The following is a 19,256-nucleotide window of genomic DNA, read 5'->3' on the forward strand; positions in this document are numbered from 1 at the left end:
AATACTGATATAGTTTGAAACATTTATAAATATATTTTAAAGCATAAAAACACACCTTGTCTTTCAGCACAGTGAACTTTTGTGTGAGGTCGACAACCTCCGTCTTCAATTCAGAGCATTGTTTCTCCGAGGAACTGCATTTCTTGGAAACGTCCATGAGCTGAAAGAAGACAAACATTATTACAATTGACCATATTTGCTTATTGAATTATTAACTGTGGTAGGGCTTGCAAACAAAAAGGAGCCAAAAGTACTTACAGAGTGCTCAGTCTGAAGGAGCTTGTCAGACACGTCTTTGTACTGGATCTCTTTTTCACTCAAAGATTCTTGGAGGCTGTTGATGAGCTCAAGTTTCTCAGAGGTCTTGGCCAACGTATTCTCCTTCTCAATGAGTGAGCTTTCCAGGCACTCCTGTGTGTCACTCAGTCTAAAAAATACCAATTAAATTAAAAAGTTTAAACGCTTCAAAAGTACCATTTTATTAAGTTATTTTTATAAGCCACTGAAGCCAAATTATCTCAAAAACAATTTGTCAAACATAAGCAAAGTAGACAGATGTATTGCATATTTCAAACGTATCAAAAAATTTAAGTTTTGAATACAGATTTCTCATTTTCTAGAATTTTTCTAGAATTTTCTAACCTTCATGGAAAGCATGTAACTTTATAAAGAGAGAAAGATGTGTAGTGCCTATAAATGTTCTTTCAATCAGTCTGTATGATGATTAATTTCAATGTAATTACAGGTAGCAATTGACTTCACTGCTGTGAATGAAATATTATCTTACCCTTTGAGCTGTTCATTGAGACTGGTAACCAGTAGCTGATGTTTCTCTGCATCTCTGCTCTGCTGACTTCGGACACTAGCAAGCTGGCTCTGTAGTCTCTCTGACTCATTCTGTAGTGGCAGAGAAGGAAGGATCAATATGGGAAGATTTAACTCTCAAAGCATTGGAGCAAGTGATTCTCACTGCACACAGCTGGAGATGAAAGTAGACCCCTTGGATTATTATCATTAGAGATTTTTTCCCCCCAGTCTCCTGATAAAAATTATCTTTTATGTGCTCCATTTATGATGGTTACACAGTTCAGCAATGAAGTATAATTCACCACACCCAGTGAATTTGCGACAGAGCAATGCACTTGATTAAAACATTATTTGCAAGACATAAACAAAATATATGTGTTTGATTTAAGATTAAACAAGCACACCAAACCATTAGCCTTCACCGCCAGAGGTGCTCTCTCTAGCGCACACAGACACAAACAAACACACCTGAGAGACCCAATATGGCCGCCCATCTTCATCTACATCAAACGTCACCTGTGTTAGAAGGGTTTGTTACAAAATCCTAGTCCTCGGGGGGAAACATGCAATTCACTGAATTATCAAAATCTTGCAATGCAAACCATCCACAATTGCAGGGAAACCAAAAGAAGTTGAAAGGAACGGCAAAAAATAGAAAAAGAAAAAGGCTTTGTGTGTTTGCACAACAGATGTAAATCTATTGACTACAAGTCCAATTTTCTCAGAAGGACTATATAAGACGATATTTGACAAGTCAGACATAGACGTGTGGGGTGGGGTGGGGTGGGGTGGGGTGGGGTGGGGTGGGGTGGGGTGGGGTGGGATGGGGTGGGCAGCAGGGGGGAGACTTACCTGGAGTGCCTCGATGCGGGCCTGCAGCTGCAGCCGATCCTCCAGATCGTGACAACGCTCCTCCAGGCCCAGTATCTGCTCCTGCAGTTGGTTCCTTTCCAGCTCCAGTTCCTCAACTACGGACCGCAAGCCATCTGCAGGACAAATAAGGGGTATCGGGGATGGAGGACGTCATAGAGGCAATATAAGTGAATTCATGAACGCCTGTGGTCATGTGAGTTCAGTCAGCAAAGTAACTTATTCATTATTGTAATGATGCAACTAGGAAAATTGTAGGTGAAAAGCTGAACAGCAGAACAGACAAAACATTGAATAGCAAAGATATTCATTGATATACAGTCTGATGAATGAATGAATAAATTAAACACAAGGTGTGAAATGCAATCCCAAGCCTTGAGGGTTAGAGGAAACAAGCAACCAAAAAACACATCTGCCACTTTTATGTTCACAAATCCCCCCCTAATTTCCATTTGAAATGCTTTGGATTTTATTTTACTTTATTTATTTATATATGTATAGATAATTGTTGTTGTATTTTTTGGTTTTATAACTAGCAGCACCTTACAAGACTGTCACAACGCAAGGAGAGATGAGCAGGAAAAGAAGCAAAGGATCAGGGCATGCAAACAATAAAAAACAAACACTTACCACAGATGGAGAGTATCTTTCCACCTACATTTATATGAGCTCACAAGAGTTCAGTGCATTCAATATGGACTAAACCCAACAAAGCCAAATACTAGGCAGCTCAACCAGCATGCACGTGTCCAAACTTAATGAAAGTGCAAACCAACGTAATGGGTGTGTATGACTTGATCTGGGGGTAGATCAATTGCCCCAGAGTTAAGTTTTTTGTTTTTTTTATAAATTGGGGGTGAGCTTAATTTAGCTTGCCATTTTAAAGTGTGACCCAATAGATGAGTCCCAAAAGTAGAAACAAAGGCAAGCTAATCCAAGCTACAATACATTTTAAATAAAACCCAGGTCTTATATTCACAACTTCAGTTGGTTAGAAAAAAAAAAGACAAAAACAACCAACAACCACAATCCCACACTAAATAAAAACAAGCAGCGGAGTGTTATGTTGAGAACAACAAAATGTCAACTTAAATTTCCCAAAATGATATGTGGATGACCATGTGCATGCTAGTGTAAACTGTCTAGCTGGTCTCACACCTGTGTCAGGAGTACTGTACTCGGGCCACCAACCTCCCATGTTCTCCCCTTCCATCGGGGTCGTGCTCTCTGAGGCGCTGCGGGGGTCCTGGAACCGTGTCTGCCCATCAAACTCAAAGTCCTCCTGTAAGTGGGATACACTTGTTTCAAGCAGGACAGTGCCAAGTTACATAATGCCAATTCCTTCCTGTAAAAAGCCCCAGCAAACATGACAAATTATCTTAAAATCTCAGTCTCACCCAATTCCCATTCTTCCATAAATCCATATTAAATAAAAATGGTGTAATAGCAATGGGACGATATGCTTATCTCACGATGCGATTCGATACGGGGTTCACAATTTGATACAACCACGATACGATGTACTAAATTAAAGTTCAATGACAACAAAGTCTTATTGTGCAGAACTGCTTATTTCTGAGCCACAAATCTTTCCTGCAATGGCATTGGCTTGCTAGAATGTAAAGAACAATTTAAAAAAGTCATTTACAAAGTGCAAATAATATAATTTCGATAGAGATCTTGTGAAACTGTGATGGGCGAGCCATCTCATTTGTGATTACTACAGCAAAATGTAGCTAATATCACGATTCACTTTTCTGCCCCACGATTCGTATTTGATATTTCGTCCCATCCCTATGGTGGAACCCTAGTAGAACCACAGTAATGTCAGCCTGTCCACCTACCTGCAGGCTGCGCTGGGCGGGAGCTGCCAGCTTCTTGGCCCTGTGTTGGCTGAGCCCCCGGGCCTGGGACAGCTCCTCCTCCAACTCCTGCTGCCGGCTGGCCAGCGCTGGATCGGAGCAGCCAGGAAAGAACCAGTCATCCTCAATCAGTTTTGTGCCACAGGGGAACGGGAAGGTTGGGTTGGATCATAGATGTATTTATGGGTGGGGTTTGGGGGGGGTCGGTATAAAAGGGGTTGGAACGAGGAGGGGCAGAATGAAGGAAGAGATGGTTTGAAGAAAGGATGACAGAGATGGAGAGAGGATGGCAAGAGTGAAGGGATAGGTGATGTTGGTTGTGGTGAAGAGGGGGTAGATAGGAAAGCACTCTCAACACTACAAATAAACTTTGTGAGAGACAAATGATTCAATCAACAGGGAAGAGAGAGCAAGAGAGAACAGACAGATTGTGAGAAGAAGAGAGAGACAAGAGAGAAACAGGAATGGAAGAAGAGAGACAGAAAGGCACTCCACACGCCATATATATTTGTGCACTCCTGTATATACATGAGGGTGTGTATGTATGTGTACATGGGTCAAGACTTTCCAAAAGCAGCATTCTGGTCAGAGCCATGCACACCTGAACTGCATTGCAGGAGAAAATAGGCAGCATTCAAACACGTGGGAGACAGGGAGTAAAGTGGCTGTGGGAGGGAGGCGAGGGCTATATTCATGACTCAAAATCATATTTAAAGCAAACATTTCACCACAATCTTCCTCTACCTTCAATAGAGAGATTGGATAGACAGTCATTTAATCTGAAACTGGACAGGGACAGATTTGAGGGCAATCTTGCAGTGCTTTTAATTTTATTTGGATTTTCAGTCATTTAGCAGCATAGGGTGCAAGCGGGGCAATGCCAAATTGATTAAGCAACAGCAATATGAACAAAACATGTTCCCATCCGTTTTGTGATAACAGGCATATATTGGTGTGTAGGGGAGGGAGGAAGGGGTAGCTCAAAGCAAGGAGTGGGGCAGAAAAGGAAAGGATGTCAGCGGGTTAGGCTTGTGTGTAGCGGTCAGTATAGGTAAGATCAAAACAAGCAAGCTGTGCAAGCAGGGATGGGCTCTATTCAAAAGCATTAAACATATACTATTAGTGTTATAACAGTATGGTAAAAATCAGCCTTTAGAACATGCAACATAACTGACAAATATACATATAGTGTAATTATGTAGAATGAAGGAGTATGAAGCAGAGTACAGCCAATTCCGAGAAGATGATCATTCATTTCAATAATATAAAACATCAGAATTGAAACACAAGGATTGAGATTGTTGTCTGCTCCAGCTCACCTACACTGACCACAACAGGCGTAAGAACAGGAGAGACATGAGTTGCATTTAGTTGCACCAAAACAGTTCAACTTTAGCTCTACTATCTTGGAAGTAGAATCCCTCTGGTTTCCAGAGGGTTTTCTTCTATGTGTGCCTGTGAATGCCACTCAAGGGAGAGTGAGCAACACAACCATGCAGTAGAACTGTGTCAAATCAAGGACCTCAAGTACAGAAACCCAAAGCGTGATTATTCAGCCTTTCATAAAGTGAGATCAGCTGAATACTTTAATTTGATATTAAGCTGTACAGAGCCATTTTGTGCTGCAGCATCATAATGAGGAGTAAATGCACATCAGGCCTGTACTTGATGCTTAAATTAATATATTAGCTAAGAGTTTTTGTATATAGTCAACATGTTTTTAGACATCTTTTATATAAATAAACTCAATGGTTGATTGTTGATCCGTTGGATCTAGTTAGGCTCATTCTCTGTAGTCCATTGAGACATGCTTGTGATAAACGGCTATAGAAATAAACTTGAAACATGATAAAAGTCATATCTCAGCAACTCAAATATGATGATTTCCCATCTTTTTAACTGAAATTGTTCATTGCTCAAAATGAATCTCTGTTGAAGTAAGTCCTACTCCGCTAAAAGATCATACAACATTTGAAAAGGCCTGCATCAAGTGAGCATTATCAGCAGCAGCAACTGAAACCACAGTGGTATTGCAGAGGCAATTGAAAATGTTATGGCACGACTGAGATTATTACCTAGTGGGTGAACTTCAATACACTCATACCTCCTGCACTCTTAGCCTATATATGTATTTTTTTAAATCTTCAATTTTATGTTGCTGTATTTGATCACATGACACTAGGCATAGACTCTCTACATAGTCAGGCTGACTGCTTTGAAGGGGTTACACGTTAGTCCTCTTCCCAGGGTTAGTACAAATCTAGCCATCCCACCACCATAGAAACATAAAAATGTTATTTGAATAAATTTGATGTATTATTCCAAAATACTGGCTTTAGTGTGGTCACATAATAAATCAAAGAAAGGTAAGAAGGAAGTGTAAGAGAGGGAACAGGAGGGAGGAAGGAATGGAAAGGAGGAACTACAATATCAGAGAAGGGAAGACAGGAGAAATAAAATGGCAGACTTTAAAGCACAGGCCGTCACTGCACTGCCTGTAGTTTACCCGAGGCAAAGGCAATTCAGGGAAACTGCAGACAGTACAGTGAGCAAGACCTGCACTGGGGGTTGGGAGGAGCCTGCATGCACAAAACTGATGGGAAACTGTTCTGCGTGGCTGCCCCCATCCCTGAAGCAGGGGCTGGAGAGGGGTGTGGGGGCTGACGTCCAGGAGATGGGAGGTAGCACAGGGCCAACCAAACGCTCCCCAAAGACAACGGTGAGGATGGGGCAAAAAAACACAACAAAAAAACAATAGTCATGCTTAGACAACAGAGGACATGTTGCAAATAAAAGACAAACTGTAAACCTTGCTGCCTCTTCCAGGAAAAATAAATAAATGCAGCTGCAGCTCTACTTAGGGGGATTAGGAGAAAATAAAATGGAGTTATGAAATAAACTGAGATTCAATGATGAGAATGAGAAGTTCTCACTGCTATTAATGATGATTTCTCAGTTCATAAATGACAAAATGTGAAGGGTTGAATGTAGTACACAAAAAAAGAAACTAGGTGTGTGCTGCTAGCAATTGGGATGGCCTCTCTCTGTCCAGTGGGATGGAAGGAGATGTGGAGTTGAGACTGGAATCAATTGAACACTGGGATGGCCGACAGTCATAGGCACTGAATATCAGTCCTTCAACAGCCAAACTTCAAGTTTCATTAGAAAATTAATGGGAAAATTCCACTTGATTCTCTTCTTCCAAAGTCTTTGGTGTATAGTGCCATGTTGGCCCTGATAATCACTCTACCTAGTTGCAATAAGCCACTTGAACAGTTGATTTCTTCCACTTCGATGATTTTAACATATAAATGTGTTTGTCACCCTCTAGTGGTGGCCTTACCCTCTCTCTCCTCCTCCATGTGGCTGATGCGGAGGACCATGGCAGCCTTCTCCTCCCTGGCTCGGTCCCTGGCGCTCACCACCTCAGCTACCATCTCCTGCCACTCCAGCACCTGGCTCTGGGTGTCATCAGCGCTGCCTGACTCACTTGCCTGTGGCCGGAGGGAGGGAAGGAAGGAGGGACAGCAGAACAAAAAATAAGCATGTTTTCCAGTGTGGCATCTCATCAGCTGTACACTGACAGAGGCAGTATTTAGAAAGGACTTGGACCCCCGACCTGAGAGGCAGCTCTCTTGGTGACTTGCTCCAGGTCGGCTTGCAGTGTCCTCTGTTGCTCCTCGTACACCACCAGCTTAGCCTCCAGTACATCTAGCAGCGCACATCAGATACACAATGTTCAGACAAATACATTCATTTTGGGTCCAAAGCTACGAGGATGTACAACCACAAAGACTTAAATATAATTTCATAAAAAATGTGTGACTCAGTAAAACCTTTTAAGTAAACGATACACATTGAAATGGAGAGGGCAAACAGTAATGCTGGCTAAGAGCTAGCTAATGCTGGTGTATTTGCAAAGGCTTTGAAACAGCAACCACTCATGTTTAGCTGCGGTACCGTTCTTGGCTTTGACTTCCTCATATTGCTCCAGTTTCCAGAGGCTCTCCTCTCTCTCCTCCTCCAGCTCCATGATGCGGCTCCGCAGGGCCGTCAGGTCAGGCGGGGCACCTCCAGCCTAAGAGGAACAAGGTAAACTTATTTTAAATGGGTCTAAAAGCCCATTTTTAATAGCAGACTCTATATATAATGTCATTATGCATTTGTGCTTTCAGATCATGGCCACCTTTCTGCTCCAATTGGGCCAGTAATGTTTCATGATTTGAATGGATTTTAGGAACAATTTTTAAAACATTTTTTTATAATTTATGTCCAATGTCCAATTTTCCATTTGTTAATGTGAGTGAAAATTTATTTCAAAAATGAAATGTGCAACCCTAGGCAGGACACTTAATAACTATAAATTATAAAGTCTCAAAAGTTCAAAATCTCACCTGGCTTTTCTTCAACTCCTCCTCCAGCTGTCTGATTCGAGTTTTGGACCAGGCTTTCATTTTCAGGAATTTGGCCTCTGATTTGCTGGCCTCCTCCACTTTTTGCTTTGCTTGAGCTGCACAAAAAAAGGAGAAAAAAATGAGTCAGATGAAAATTATGAAAATGTGATATCCAAGTATACAGATGGATAAATGACTACCAAAACTTTCTAAAGAGATTCCATAAAATTTTCAAATAAAGGGTTGTCAAAAAAACTTGCTGGCTGGCTGGTTAAAAAAAGATAGACTTGAGTTGAGAATTTCTGTCTGTATTCTCCTCCATAGAACTCCTTCATAGTTTCAGGTCTGTACTCAAATGCAACTAACTGCTGATCAACTAACTGCTGACCATCCTGCCATTTATTTTTGCTTTCCAGGAAGCAATAAGACTGAATAATCAATAAAGAGACTGATGATGTGAGAGGACAGCAGCCAACCTTCCAGCTCAGCCAGCCTTTGGACGGAGGCTGAATCAGTGGGCACGTTTCCACTTCCTGAGGCTTGCGGGTTGGCAGGAGGTGCCGCCACCGTAGCCCTCCTCAGCTCCTCCAGCTGCCCCAGGAGATCCTGCTGGGTTTGGGCCATCTGTGCCTGATGCTGCTCAGTCATTCGCTTCACCTCCGCCTGCTGCTTCTCCATCAGGTCGCGAAGTTGTGCCCGCATCACATGCTTCTCTGCCTCCAGCTTGGACTCCAGGCTCTCTCGCTCCACCTGTAGCCGGCGCACCCGCTCCATTAGCTCCTGTAGGAAGAGGGGAAGAGGCGGGAAAATGGAGAAACCAAAAGATAGATAGATATTGGGCCAAAAATTGTGATTTGACTTGATATTAGAAGAGTGAAAGACTTGCTATTATATACATAAAGGGTGGATACTCTATTTAGGCTTGATTAAGAGTAGAACACATCACCACAAAATATGCGCCAAGAGGACAGGAGTGGTTAAGGTGGAGAAAGGAGTGAGAGGGTGTATTGCCTGACCTTTATCTGCTGGTCTCTGCCATCCACCTCTCCCTGGAGAACGTCAATGACCTGGGTTTTACCCAGCAGCACCTCCTCCTTCTCATGCAGCTTCTGTTTCAGAGCCTTCAGAAGCTGAGGAGGAAAGGAAAACATATACGCTGAACTTTTACACTGCATTAGACAAGCAACACAATGAACTTTTTGTTACACATGGTCCACTGCAAAAACCTCAACACTATCACACAAATTCAATGATACTAAATGTGATACATGTCATGTGACAATGTTTTTAAATGCTATGCTGGTGCATACAGTAGTAACTTGACTGTGGTAAGGCAATCTTTAGTTTGCTTTTAGTAGAATTCAATCCTTGAGCTGCAGTTACGGTACAGGTGGAATTACCATCGCTTTGCCCACACATGGCCAAGGCAATTGACAAAGTAGGGGATAATAATAAAAAAACAAATGACTAGAGGACACCCATACCTTCGCCAACGCTAAACAATTCTCCAGTTTGCTGTTACACTTGAAAGACATCATTCCTATCACTTAAATTTTATGTTAAATTGATTTTGTGGGATTTGGAATCAAGTCTCTATCTCTGTTAGTTTCATAATTATCACCAGCAAAATCCGATCAATCGTTCCTTGGCCCAAGGCCTATCTGCCCACCAAATTTCACAGAAATCCAAGCAAGTTTTTGAGATAACCTGCTGACAGACAGACAAACAAACTAAAGGGAGGAAACATAACCTCCTTGGCAGCGGTGTGTCCTTCTCTAATGAGCCATCCATTCCAGTGTTGTTACTACCTGCTCTAAGTCAGCACTGGCATCAGACTTTGCTGCCAGCTTGAAGAGCTCCTGTTCGTGCATCTGGTTGACCTCCGTCAGCTGGTTATCCTTCTGGAGAATTATGTCTTTGAACGTCTGGATCTGAAACAAACAGAGTAAGCATTTGCTGTATGTAGACAAAAGATGGCTACACAGTCTCTGCTGGAAACTTGCATACTAAGAAATGCAGACAACATGTCAAATAAATAAGCTAGTGTGTAACAGTTGAGGAGTGCTTTGGAAACATACGTTCTGCTTGTACATGCTCTCCTTCTGATTGTACTGGTCCTTCTCTGTGGCCAGAAGCTCTTTGAGGCTGTCTGTCTGCTCCTTAAGCAAACTGTAGCGCTCCTCTGCTTCTCCCACCTTCTTGGTCAGGCTCTGCACCAGCAGCTGGAGCTCCTGCAGTGCCCCGCTCTCCTCTGTAGCCTGGACAGGTACAGAGCAGAACATCAATGAGTGGATTGATAATATACTTCAAACGAAGGTGGATACGCAACAAGAATGTATTACTCCCTCCTGGGTTGAACTTAAATGACTGGGACTGTTGTTATCCTCTGAATGGGAATGCAAGATGTTTGCAGTGAAGTATTGTGAGGTGGAGTTCACACCACAGTCTTGAGAGAAGTCTGACCTGTTGTTGTGGTGCAGGTGTGATGGGTTGATCTCCTGCAATGCCTGTTTGCAAATGGACAATGTAGGCCTCTTTCTCTGCCAGCTTCCTGTCCCTCTCTGTCAGCATAGTGTCCATCTCCTCACCTCGCTTCCACTGCGCCTCCACCTCCTTCCTCTAGAAGAAATAGGAGTCACCCACACGGTTAGAGAGAAACGTGCACATTTCAGTGCGCATAGAAACGTTTCAATGCCTCTCACTCTGTCAATGGATACCTGAGGAAATGAGAGCTGTGCACCACAGGATATTGAACCTCACAAACCACGCTGCTATGGAGAAAGCTATTGAAACACCTGTTTGCCTGTTGCCTGAGGGCACCTTGAAGATAATCCTATGCCAACTCATTCCTGGCATACCTACAGAGAGGACATTTGCCCTCCTTATCCATGTACTATCAGCTGGCTAGAAAAACACAGGACAGGGAAAGTGTTGCTTATACTTAAAAAGCTTCAATGTAATGCTATGAGGTTGGGGTGGTTTTGTAATGACACTGGGTTGACTTCAGGACGGTTTAAGTGCCCCAGGCAGTCCAACAGATCTGGTGCTTTTCCCATTTTGCACTAAAAGGCACTTGGTGGCTGACAATTCACTGAACACATATTGAGATCTGTAAATCAGGAGAATTTTGCGTGACACTGGTTCAACACCATACTTAGGGATTCCATAAAGGCAACAAAGTATTTGGGAAACAATAGCTTATACGGGAGACAGGTCTATCTCCATTTGGTATGAAGAGTAGACATGAAGATACTGTACCTTGTTTTCCAGTTCCTCCTCTCTTTGTGCAAGCTGCTGCTCCAGTTCCTCTACCTTCTTCTTCAGCAAGACAATTTTCCCCCGACTGGCGTGCTCACTATCTGCTGCTCCCTAAGAGGAATCACACAACAACACTATAAAATTAAAATTGTACCTGTGTGTTCTTGCATTTCTACACTCATGAAGAACAAATGTCCTCACAAGGATAGAAAGCTGAGGAAAATCCTGCAAAGTGAGGACATTTTGCCAGTCATCACTTCTACAAGGGCCTTTTTTAGGGTTAGGGCTTGGGTTTAGAGTTAAAGGATAAGGATGGTGTTTTTTAATGCATTGCTTACCGTCAACAAATCCTATGAAAATAACAAAATCAGCAATGATTTTGTTTTGCCAACAAGTCTCGTCCATGCCAGTGCCCAATGCAGCCATAGAACTCCATTGTAATAAAAAAATGATTAAAAACACGTCAAAGAGCCATGCCGTTGATCTGGGCAACATATTTCATCATTGCGATGCACCGGGCCAGCCGACTTTTTCCTCAAACAACTTAATAAGTCGGCTGTAAACACGTTTGCGATCTCAGGAAAGTAGTTCCGTAGCACCGAAAATAGTCCCCGGCGTAATGAAGAATTTGTTCCCATTTGAATTTGATTTGGTAATAACTACAACAGCCTGACTTTTCGTGCAGTTAGCGATTTTTAAAATTGAAACTATGTCTTTGTGAGCTGTATTTCAAGGTTTTTAGCTTACAATTGGAGCCAATGACTTCCGGGTTGACGGCTAAAAACGGTACGAGGGAAGTCAGAAAGTAATGGGAGTAGAGTAAACGCATTGTTGATTTTGTTATTTTCATAGGATTTGTTGACGGTAAGCAATGCATTAAAAAACACCAGCCTTATCCTTTAAGGTTAGAATTAGGATTAGATTTAGGTTATGGTAAGAGTTAATGTTAAGGTTAGGGTTAGGACTTGGGTTTAGAATCAAGGATAGAATTATGATTAAATTTAGGTTAAGGCCACGGCATTTTTGCTGCAAAAACAAATTTTGACAGGTTTGTATGAACAAAAGGACATATTTGCGATAGTGTGCACAACTTTGCTGGCAAAACTAGTCAAATTCTTCGCACACCAGCCCTCATGGTGTGACCATCTGCAATTGGGCTAAAATATCCTGTGATTGGTTGCGGAAAAGCATCTCTGTTTTCTTTTCCGGTTCATTGCCTTTGTTTCCATCATTGTGCTATCTCCGTGGTCAACCCTTTCAAAATGAATCATTTTGAGGTTAGGCTTGCTGAGCGTTTTAGAGGATATCTGGACCTTTAAGACTGGTCAGAAGGCTTCTAAATCCTCATATTCGCTCAGCCGCCGTTGTCACTCGTTCACTGCAGTCGTCGTTATTCTCTGAATTTTTGTCACTGCTATTTCTGGTTTCTCTAGGTTATGGTTACCCCTTGAATCTTCATCCTCATCATGTTCGATTGTGTTTCTATTCTGGGCAAGTTTGACTTTGTTGCAAGTATACTGCCGCCTTTAGGGTAAGGATTAAGGTTAAGTTTAGTTTAGGGTTAATGTTAGAGTTAGAATTAGGTTTAAATCAGTGTAAGGTATCTAATGTGAGGAATAAGTGTTAGGGAATGAATGTAGTTAGTGAAGGTCTTCACAGGTACATTAATACAAACGTGTCTGTGTGTCTTTTCTGTACCTTCTTGCTGTGGGTGGGAGTATCCGGGCCCCCCTGTTGTTTCTTCAGTTCCTCCAGCTGTGCGGTCAGTGAGGTCACCTTGGCCTTGTTCTGCAGACGCAGCTTCGACAGCTTGGTCTCACAAGTCTCCTTCTCCACCTGAGGCACAGACAATACTCTCTTCATCTTTAGTTCAAATAGTTAGGTTGTCGATCCCACCGCTTTGTGCACTGGCAGTGCTTATGAGAAACTCAGAGGAGATGCTGCTGGGAAGTGCACTTCAGCAGCGTGAGGTGTGACCAATAGTGTGATAATGGCCTGCAGTGGAGCAGAAATGCCCTCGATAGTTTTAATTTGCCAGTCATTTAAACAAACCAAATGTGCCACTTTCTGCTCTCCCAAAATGTGGCTTCTAAGCCAAAATAGTTTATTGTTTCATAGTCTCACTCCAGATATCTGTAAAGATCGTAGCCCAAACACACAAAGTATAAATACAGGATCATCTGGATTTGGAATATATCTTGGTTCTAATGATGAAAAATAAAAATTCTGTTGTTAAGGTGGTGAGAAATTCACCATGAGACTTTTACAAGAATCTAGCATCTTCATTAAAGACAGATCTGTCACAGAGAAGAACTTCATACTTTCTGATAAGGTCAAAACAACCCAAAATCTTTGCATCTGGTCTAAAAAAAATTAAATATGGCTAAAAACAATCAATTTCTTTGAAGCTTAGCCAATAAAATGTCAGCTACCTGGGTTTGTTAATGCATTATGGAGTGATCTTTATAATAACAGTGTCCAAAGGCCAAAAACCCTATATCACTTTCATGGACCCGCTTCAGTACAATGTTGATTTGATTGCCTGATTGACAATGTAATGTAAAATAGGGCAGGCTACACAAAGTGAAACACTAAAAAATATTGAGGATGATGCTAATGCTCATTTATTTTCATATCTTTATCCAGTATTTCTCTAAGAGATTGACCCACTGTTAAGCCCTCTCTAAGCACTGTGTCTCTCACATTCCTGTCTTTATTACTGTATAGTGGACTTTGACATACAAGTTTAATAGTTAACTAGATCTGGGGAATTTGAACTATTTCAGAATAAATCTCATGTGACCAAGTTTGCCTTGCTGTGTTGTATTATGCAGCATATTTGTCAGATACAAATCCCTTTCAGGCAGGCAAAGAAACTAGGACTCTGCCATGCAGTTAGGAGAAAACCACAACCACAAATGAGGAAGACTGGGTTAAGGAAAAACCTCAAGGACCACTGTACTTTGTTTCAGTGCAAGGACGGTTCATGTTTTAATTTCAACATGGTGGTTTGGTGACAATTCTCACCAAAAACAACTGCAGTTTAATTTAGACTAATTAGCTAGCAAAGGAAATACTACATGAAAGACTCAAACGATACTGAAAGCAAAAACAGATGCCTTTTCCTGTCATGGTTTAGGTTGTGGGCAAAGTAAACACCAACAAATACAAAACCATTTGGATTGAACACCTTCATCATGTGTTGAAGTATTTACATCCTGACTGGAGTGGTCTCCGACAAAATGATAATAATACCCTTATTCACCAGGCATGAGTGATCAGTTAATGCTTTAAAGGGCATACAAAACACTCACCAGACCACAATTTAGCTGAACACTTGACTGAAATGGGAAATTTGGGAGATTTTATGTGGTGCCTGAAATAGCATTTTCCAGAATCAACAAAACACCAAATGACAGAACTTCTAATGGAAGCATAGTGTCAAAACCCTGCAGCATAAAGAAGAGATGATGCCACGGTGTATTTATGCTGTTCTGGCAGTTCTTAGAGGCCAAACACTTTAGCAATACACATCATGTCTGTGTTTCCTTTCAATTAGTAGTTGCCTGTAAATCAGTACACCTGTATAGGGGGTACCTACGGAGACAGAGGCAGAGTTGGCCTCACCTTAAGCAGGTCATCTTTGGTGCGCAGCGCCGCATCCTTCTCCCGGATCATCTCCTTCAGCTGAGCCACCAGCTGCTCATTCTGGGCTAGCCGCTCCATCACTTCTGCTAAAGCAGTCTCTCCACCACCAGCAGCCTCCTGGGGAGAGCCTGGGGCCTGGGGGGGGAGATGGGCGATGGAGAGACAGGATGGAGTTAGAGTCTGTGTATTTGAGTGTGTGTGTGTAGTGGGGAAACAGAGGATTATACAGAATATAAATTAAACAATTTGTGGCCCTTGTACAGCCTTAAAAGACATCCTGAAATGCAATATACTAAGAACAGGGCTTGGATTTGACCTGCATTTCCAGTGGCTGTCCAGTGGAACAAGAGTGCTAAGTGGTGGAATGGAATTCAAAACAAAAATCCTCTTGTTAGATTAAGGTAAAGGCTACCCATAATAGTTGTTTTGTTGCAAAGACTGGGGCCAGGAAGAGGGTGACAGAAAGGAGTGAATGTGGGATTAGTAGAGAGGGACTAGTAGATAATAATAAAGACGAGGGATATTGTTCTTGTACCAACTCAGATTATTAGCTTTTGTTATAAGGCTTAACTGCTGAATCCTAGATTGAATCCCCCGTGCATTTTCTTGTTGAAGTGCAAAATTTCCCAAAACTGGCATAGGTGTGGAAAGGTTAGGAATGATTTGAGTGATTTAATCAAGTATCGTGTTCCTAGCAAAGACTAATAGAAGTGTGCGTATAGTCTGTAGATAAGTGTGGGGGATGGGGATGCAGGGGGATTTAAGCTACAGCAGCGGTGCCCCCTCGCAGGAAGTGTGAGCTCTGATTCTCTGAGTCAAAGCCCTGTGCTCAGCAGTCTACCTAATTCCTCTCTATCTGCGCCTGAAACAGATTGAGAGGCATTAGCTGGCTTTCCCCTGGACCCAATTAGACTGACAATAGCAAGGTTGCACAAGAAAATATTATGAAAGATCTAATGGAAACAGATGTTGACTGAGAAATTTTCTGTATATTGACTAAAATCAATGGTCTTCCTTTGGGATGTATTGATTTTTGGTTGATCAATTCTTGTTGCAACAAATGATGATGGAAACAAGCCTCACTCCAAACTATGTATTGTGTAGCTGACCCAGGCATTAATCTGTTACTATAGCAACATTTTGTTTCAATTATAGACACACAATGTTTCTATTCAACAATCTCAGTTTTAGTGCAAAAGTGTTTTTTCCAGGTGTGGAGTCATTACATCCAGCGTTTTTTTTTTTAATGGACTTACAACAGTTCAATGGAAACACACGTTGGGAAGTGTCGCTCATAAAATATGCTATCTTTCTGAATATGATGTGCATTTGTTGTATAAGTCAACGGAAACCTGACGACTGTCGGCAGTGCCATAACACTAGTCACCAGACACAGGCTACTGATTACAATGTGACCATAAAAAATGAATGCAAAATAAGCACATGCCCACACACATGTCTACTTACTCCAGAGCCAGGCCCTCCCTCTTCACCGGAAAACCACTTCAGCATGGTTTCAGTTTAGGCCTAAAACACACACACACACACACACACAGAGTAAATAAACCAGTCACAAATGTCGAAATGTGTCTGCATTTTTTTTACAGGTTATTCTTACTTGTACTGCTGGTGTAAGTCAGTTTTGGGTTATCCAACTTAACAGTCAGTGTTTCTGAAATGTACAGTTTTCAATTTTTGTTCAGCTAGTACACAACTGCTAGCAAGAAAAAAGAAATCAATATTCATTATCTGTCAAATGCATTTCTGTCTTTATTTCAAGCCCCTCCTTTATGTTGCTGGCAATATGAAGTATGACATAATGCCATAATAATTTTGTTTGCTTGCTTCATGTGGACACAGGACAAAATGAAGAACCTTACATTTCAGCCTCATTTTTATGTGCTTAGAATTAGCAATGGACGATGAAAAGATTAGGCTAACCAGAAATAAACAACTTGACTTGTCAATTTGAGCTCCAAAAAAGAGCAGGACTGGCATTACTTAAATTAATAAACAGTTCAGCCCTGATAGTGTTGCAGTCATGGAAAGACTTCTTAGATTTCTTCACTGTGCTCTCCCTCTGTTCTTTCCCTGATGAGAAGCCTCACTAAAATATTCATGAGCATCCTAGAATGGCAGATAATAGTCTAAGGAGTACAGGCTTTCACCAGACTAGAGGGTTTATCAGTCAAACTGACAAAAGCAGGCCGGCAGTGGGCCCAGTCAGTCAGGTGATGGCTGGGCTGAAGCTGCAAGAGAGCGGTGGACCAAAACATAATCATACAGCCTTTTGCATTGTATGGGTAGGAGCAGACTCCTTGCCAGTAGGAGAAAGGCATAACCCAATCTAAAACCATTCCTTTGCAGGTGGTGGCCAGCCATTTTAAATGAACGCTCTTAGGAGCTAGTATCCATACAATCTGAAACACTAAGTCTGAGGCCAGCTACTTGGTTGAGTACACTGATATGGTGCCAGATCAGTCAAATTCATTTAGCTTGAGAAGTCCATCTCACGTGATATAGGAGAGAAATCAGGTCAAACCAGTTCTGTCACGCATACCATAGCAAGTCTATATTGTCCTACATGTCTGTCTAATATGTTATTATTTCTCGACTTCACTATTCAGCAACATATTGGTGCAGAGATAATAATAAAGGACAGAATAAGTATAATAGTGCAAGAATTTATCAAATTTGTCTGGCTCAGTTTCCTAATTCTGCAGGTTTTCTGTTCAGCAGTTTAGCAGATAGAGGTAAAAATAATTTACTATAGAGTAGATATACAATATGTAGCTAGATGGGGAGATTAGAGAAAGCATATAAATGGAAGGCAGAACTGAATGAGATTTATGGAGCGTCTAATAATAAAAAATAATGCTTGTGTGTCCCTCCTGAAACTGGGAATCAATTCAGCTACTAATAATCCGACCTTTAGAGGCTCAGAAAGCCCCGTGGTGTATTACTGACTACGCCACACTACCAACAAGATTACAGTTAGTGAAAAGCTAACTTAAAATAACAAGTTGCTAACGAGCTAGCTGTACTATAAGTTGTCAATTTCAATAATTAGGTTGGGCGACATGTTACCATTAGCCAAGTTGCTAGCTTGTATGTGCGAATGTTATACCACCCGTTTTGCTGACTAACCCGTACCTGGGGCCATTTAAATCCCAGGTACGGGGCTATTTAACAGTAACTTACTCACACCAGGAGAAGGCCCTCGGGGGTCGGGGTGGGTTTTGGCAAGCCAGACAGCCACACAAACCATCCACTTATAGCTAACCTAGCTAACTTTATCTAGCTAGGTGCAATGCTAACTTGCTAGCGCTGAACTGCTGCCTGCCTCTCCTGATGATAAATTATCTTTACAAGCTGTTCGCATTCCGTACAATATCTATTTCAAGTGCTTACCAGATTCACAACTTCATGTAGATTCCACCTGATACCTTGACGAAACCTTGTGAAATTACATTTTATTCCACTTGGCTACGACATCGCACAGGGGACAGAGCTATCCTTGGTCGCATTTGTCAACAGACAGCTGGGACGCATTTGCGCCTGCGCAGCTCTTTGAAAGTTGATAAGCCTGGGAGAGGGGATTCCCTTTACTTTACTTAATGTATCTATGCCATAGTAACATTATCATTATAGAACACTGCTGTACACGGGGCTCATATATATGGCTAGGCCTATAGAGGTATTTAGAACTGAAGTCCACCATAATAACGTGATTATTTCTCAACATGATGCCCAAACTGCCTCACGTCATTTGGGTACCAGAGAGGAAGAGATAAAGCAAGAGGGATACCCTTATCATTTCCGGTTTCGTTTAAATAGCCTTGTCCAGAGCAGACTGCTTCCGTTATTGAGAGCAGTAATTTCCTTTTCCGTGGGCTTATTTCATAGGCTAATTTGATTACCTTTTTCCTGGCGCAATATTTAATTAACTCATAAACTACCGAGTAGTTACTACTACTACTGAGTAAACTACTGAGTATGAATTAGAAATGTCTTTACAGTGTTGCAGCTGTTGTGCAAAAGCACAGTAAAACAATGTCTGACACTGCTTACTGCCTAACTAAAAATTAACACTTCTTAAGTTGTTTTCAAGCAGCCATTAAACAAAAGGAAAAAAAGCAGCACATAGTGAGTATTAAATTAGGCTACTATCAAAGCTGCTTGCCACCTGCTTGCTTTGTGTGTGCTTCCTAGTTCTATCTGTGTGAATGTTTATTTCTGCTTATGTAGTTGTTATATGTTGATGCATTTGGTATTACTGTGCCCAAATGCATCTAGACGCATCACCCTGTTTGATTTGGACAATCAGTTGGTCACACCTACATTTTTATTTGATTAAGCTCCATCCAAATACAATCCAAACAGATGCATGTTAATGCCAGGTGTAAAGGTGGTAATA

The 19,256-nt window shown here is 41.7% G+C and overlaps 1 protein-coding gene across 3 annotated transcripts in view; it reads right to left on the bottom strand.

Annotated features, from left to right (window-relative positions):
- Positions 1-18,371, bottom strand: part of LOC139923265 (uncharacterized) — a 36,629-nt gene extending 18,258 nt beyond the window's left edge. For 2 of the 3 annotated variants that reach the window (XM_078285403.1, XM_078285395.1), the window contains exons 1-20: positions 18,251-18,371; positions 16,307-16,366; positions 14,819-14,974; positions 12,890-13,027; positions 11,192-11,302; positions 10,397-10,552; positions 10,012-10,191; positions 9,742-9,864; positions 8,950-9,063; positions 8,410-8,713; positions 7,934-8,049; positions 7,500-7,617; positions 7,159-7,250; positions 6,883-7,033; positions 3,522-3,628; positions 2,869-2,959; positions 1,660-1,793; positions 788-897; positions 259-427; positions 56-160 (exon numbers count right to left, since the gene is read on the bottom strand). In XM_078285403.1, coding sequence (XP_078141529.1) covers positions 56-160; positions 259-427; positions 788-897; positions 1,660-1,793; positions 2,869-2,959; positions 3,522-3,628; positions 6,883-7,033; positions 7,159-7,250; positions 7,500-7,617; positions 7,934-8,049; positions 8,410-8,713; positions 8,950-9,063; positions 9,742-9,864; positions 10,012-10,191; positions 10,397-10,552; positions 11,192-11,302; positions 12,890-13,027; positions 14,819-14,974; positions 16,307-16,351 — 2,520 coding nt within the window. In that variant the 5' untranslated portion in view covers positions 16,352-16,366; positions 18,251-18,371. The remainder of the gene's footprint in view (positions 1-55; positions 161-258; positions 428-787; positions 898-1,659; positions 1,794-2,868; positions 2,960-3,521; positions 3,629-6,882; positions 7,034-7,158; positions 7,251-7,499; positions 7,618-7,933; positions 8,050-8,409; positions 8,714-8,949; positions 9,064-9,741; positions 9,865-10,011; positions 10,192-10,396; positions 10,553-11,191; positions 11,303-12,889; positions 13,028-14,818; positions 14,975-16,306; positions 16,367-18,250) is intronic. The other variant, XM_078285408.1, reaches the window with a different exon arrangement.
- Positions 18,372-19,256: the final 885 nt, after the last annotated feature.

This window comes from Centroberyx gerrardi, chromosome 1 (genome assembly GCF_048128805.1).
Source record: "Centroberyx gerrardi isolate f3 chromosome 1, fCenGer3.hap1.cur.20231027, whole genome shotgun sequence".
Taxonomy (NCBI): Eukaryota; Metazoa; Chordata; class Actinopteri; order Beryciformes; family Berycidae; genus Centroberyx; species Centroberyx gerrardi.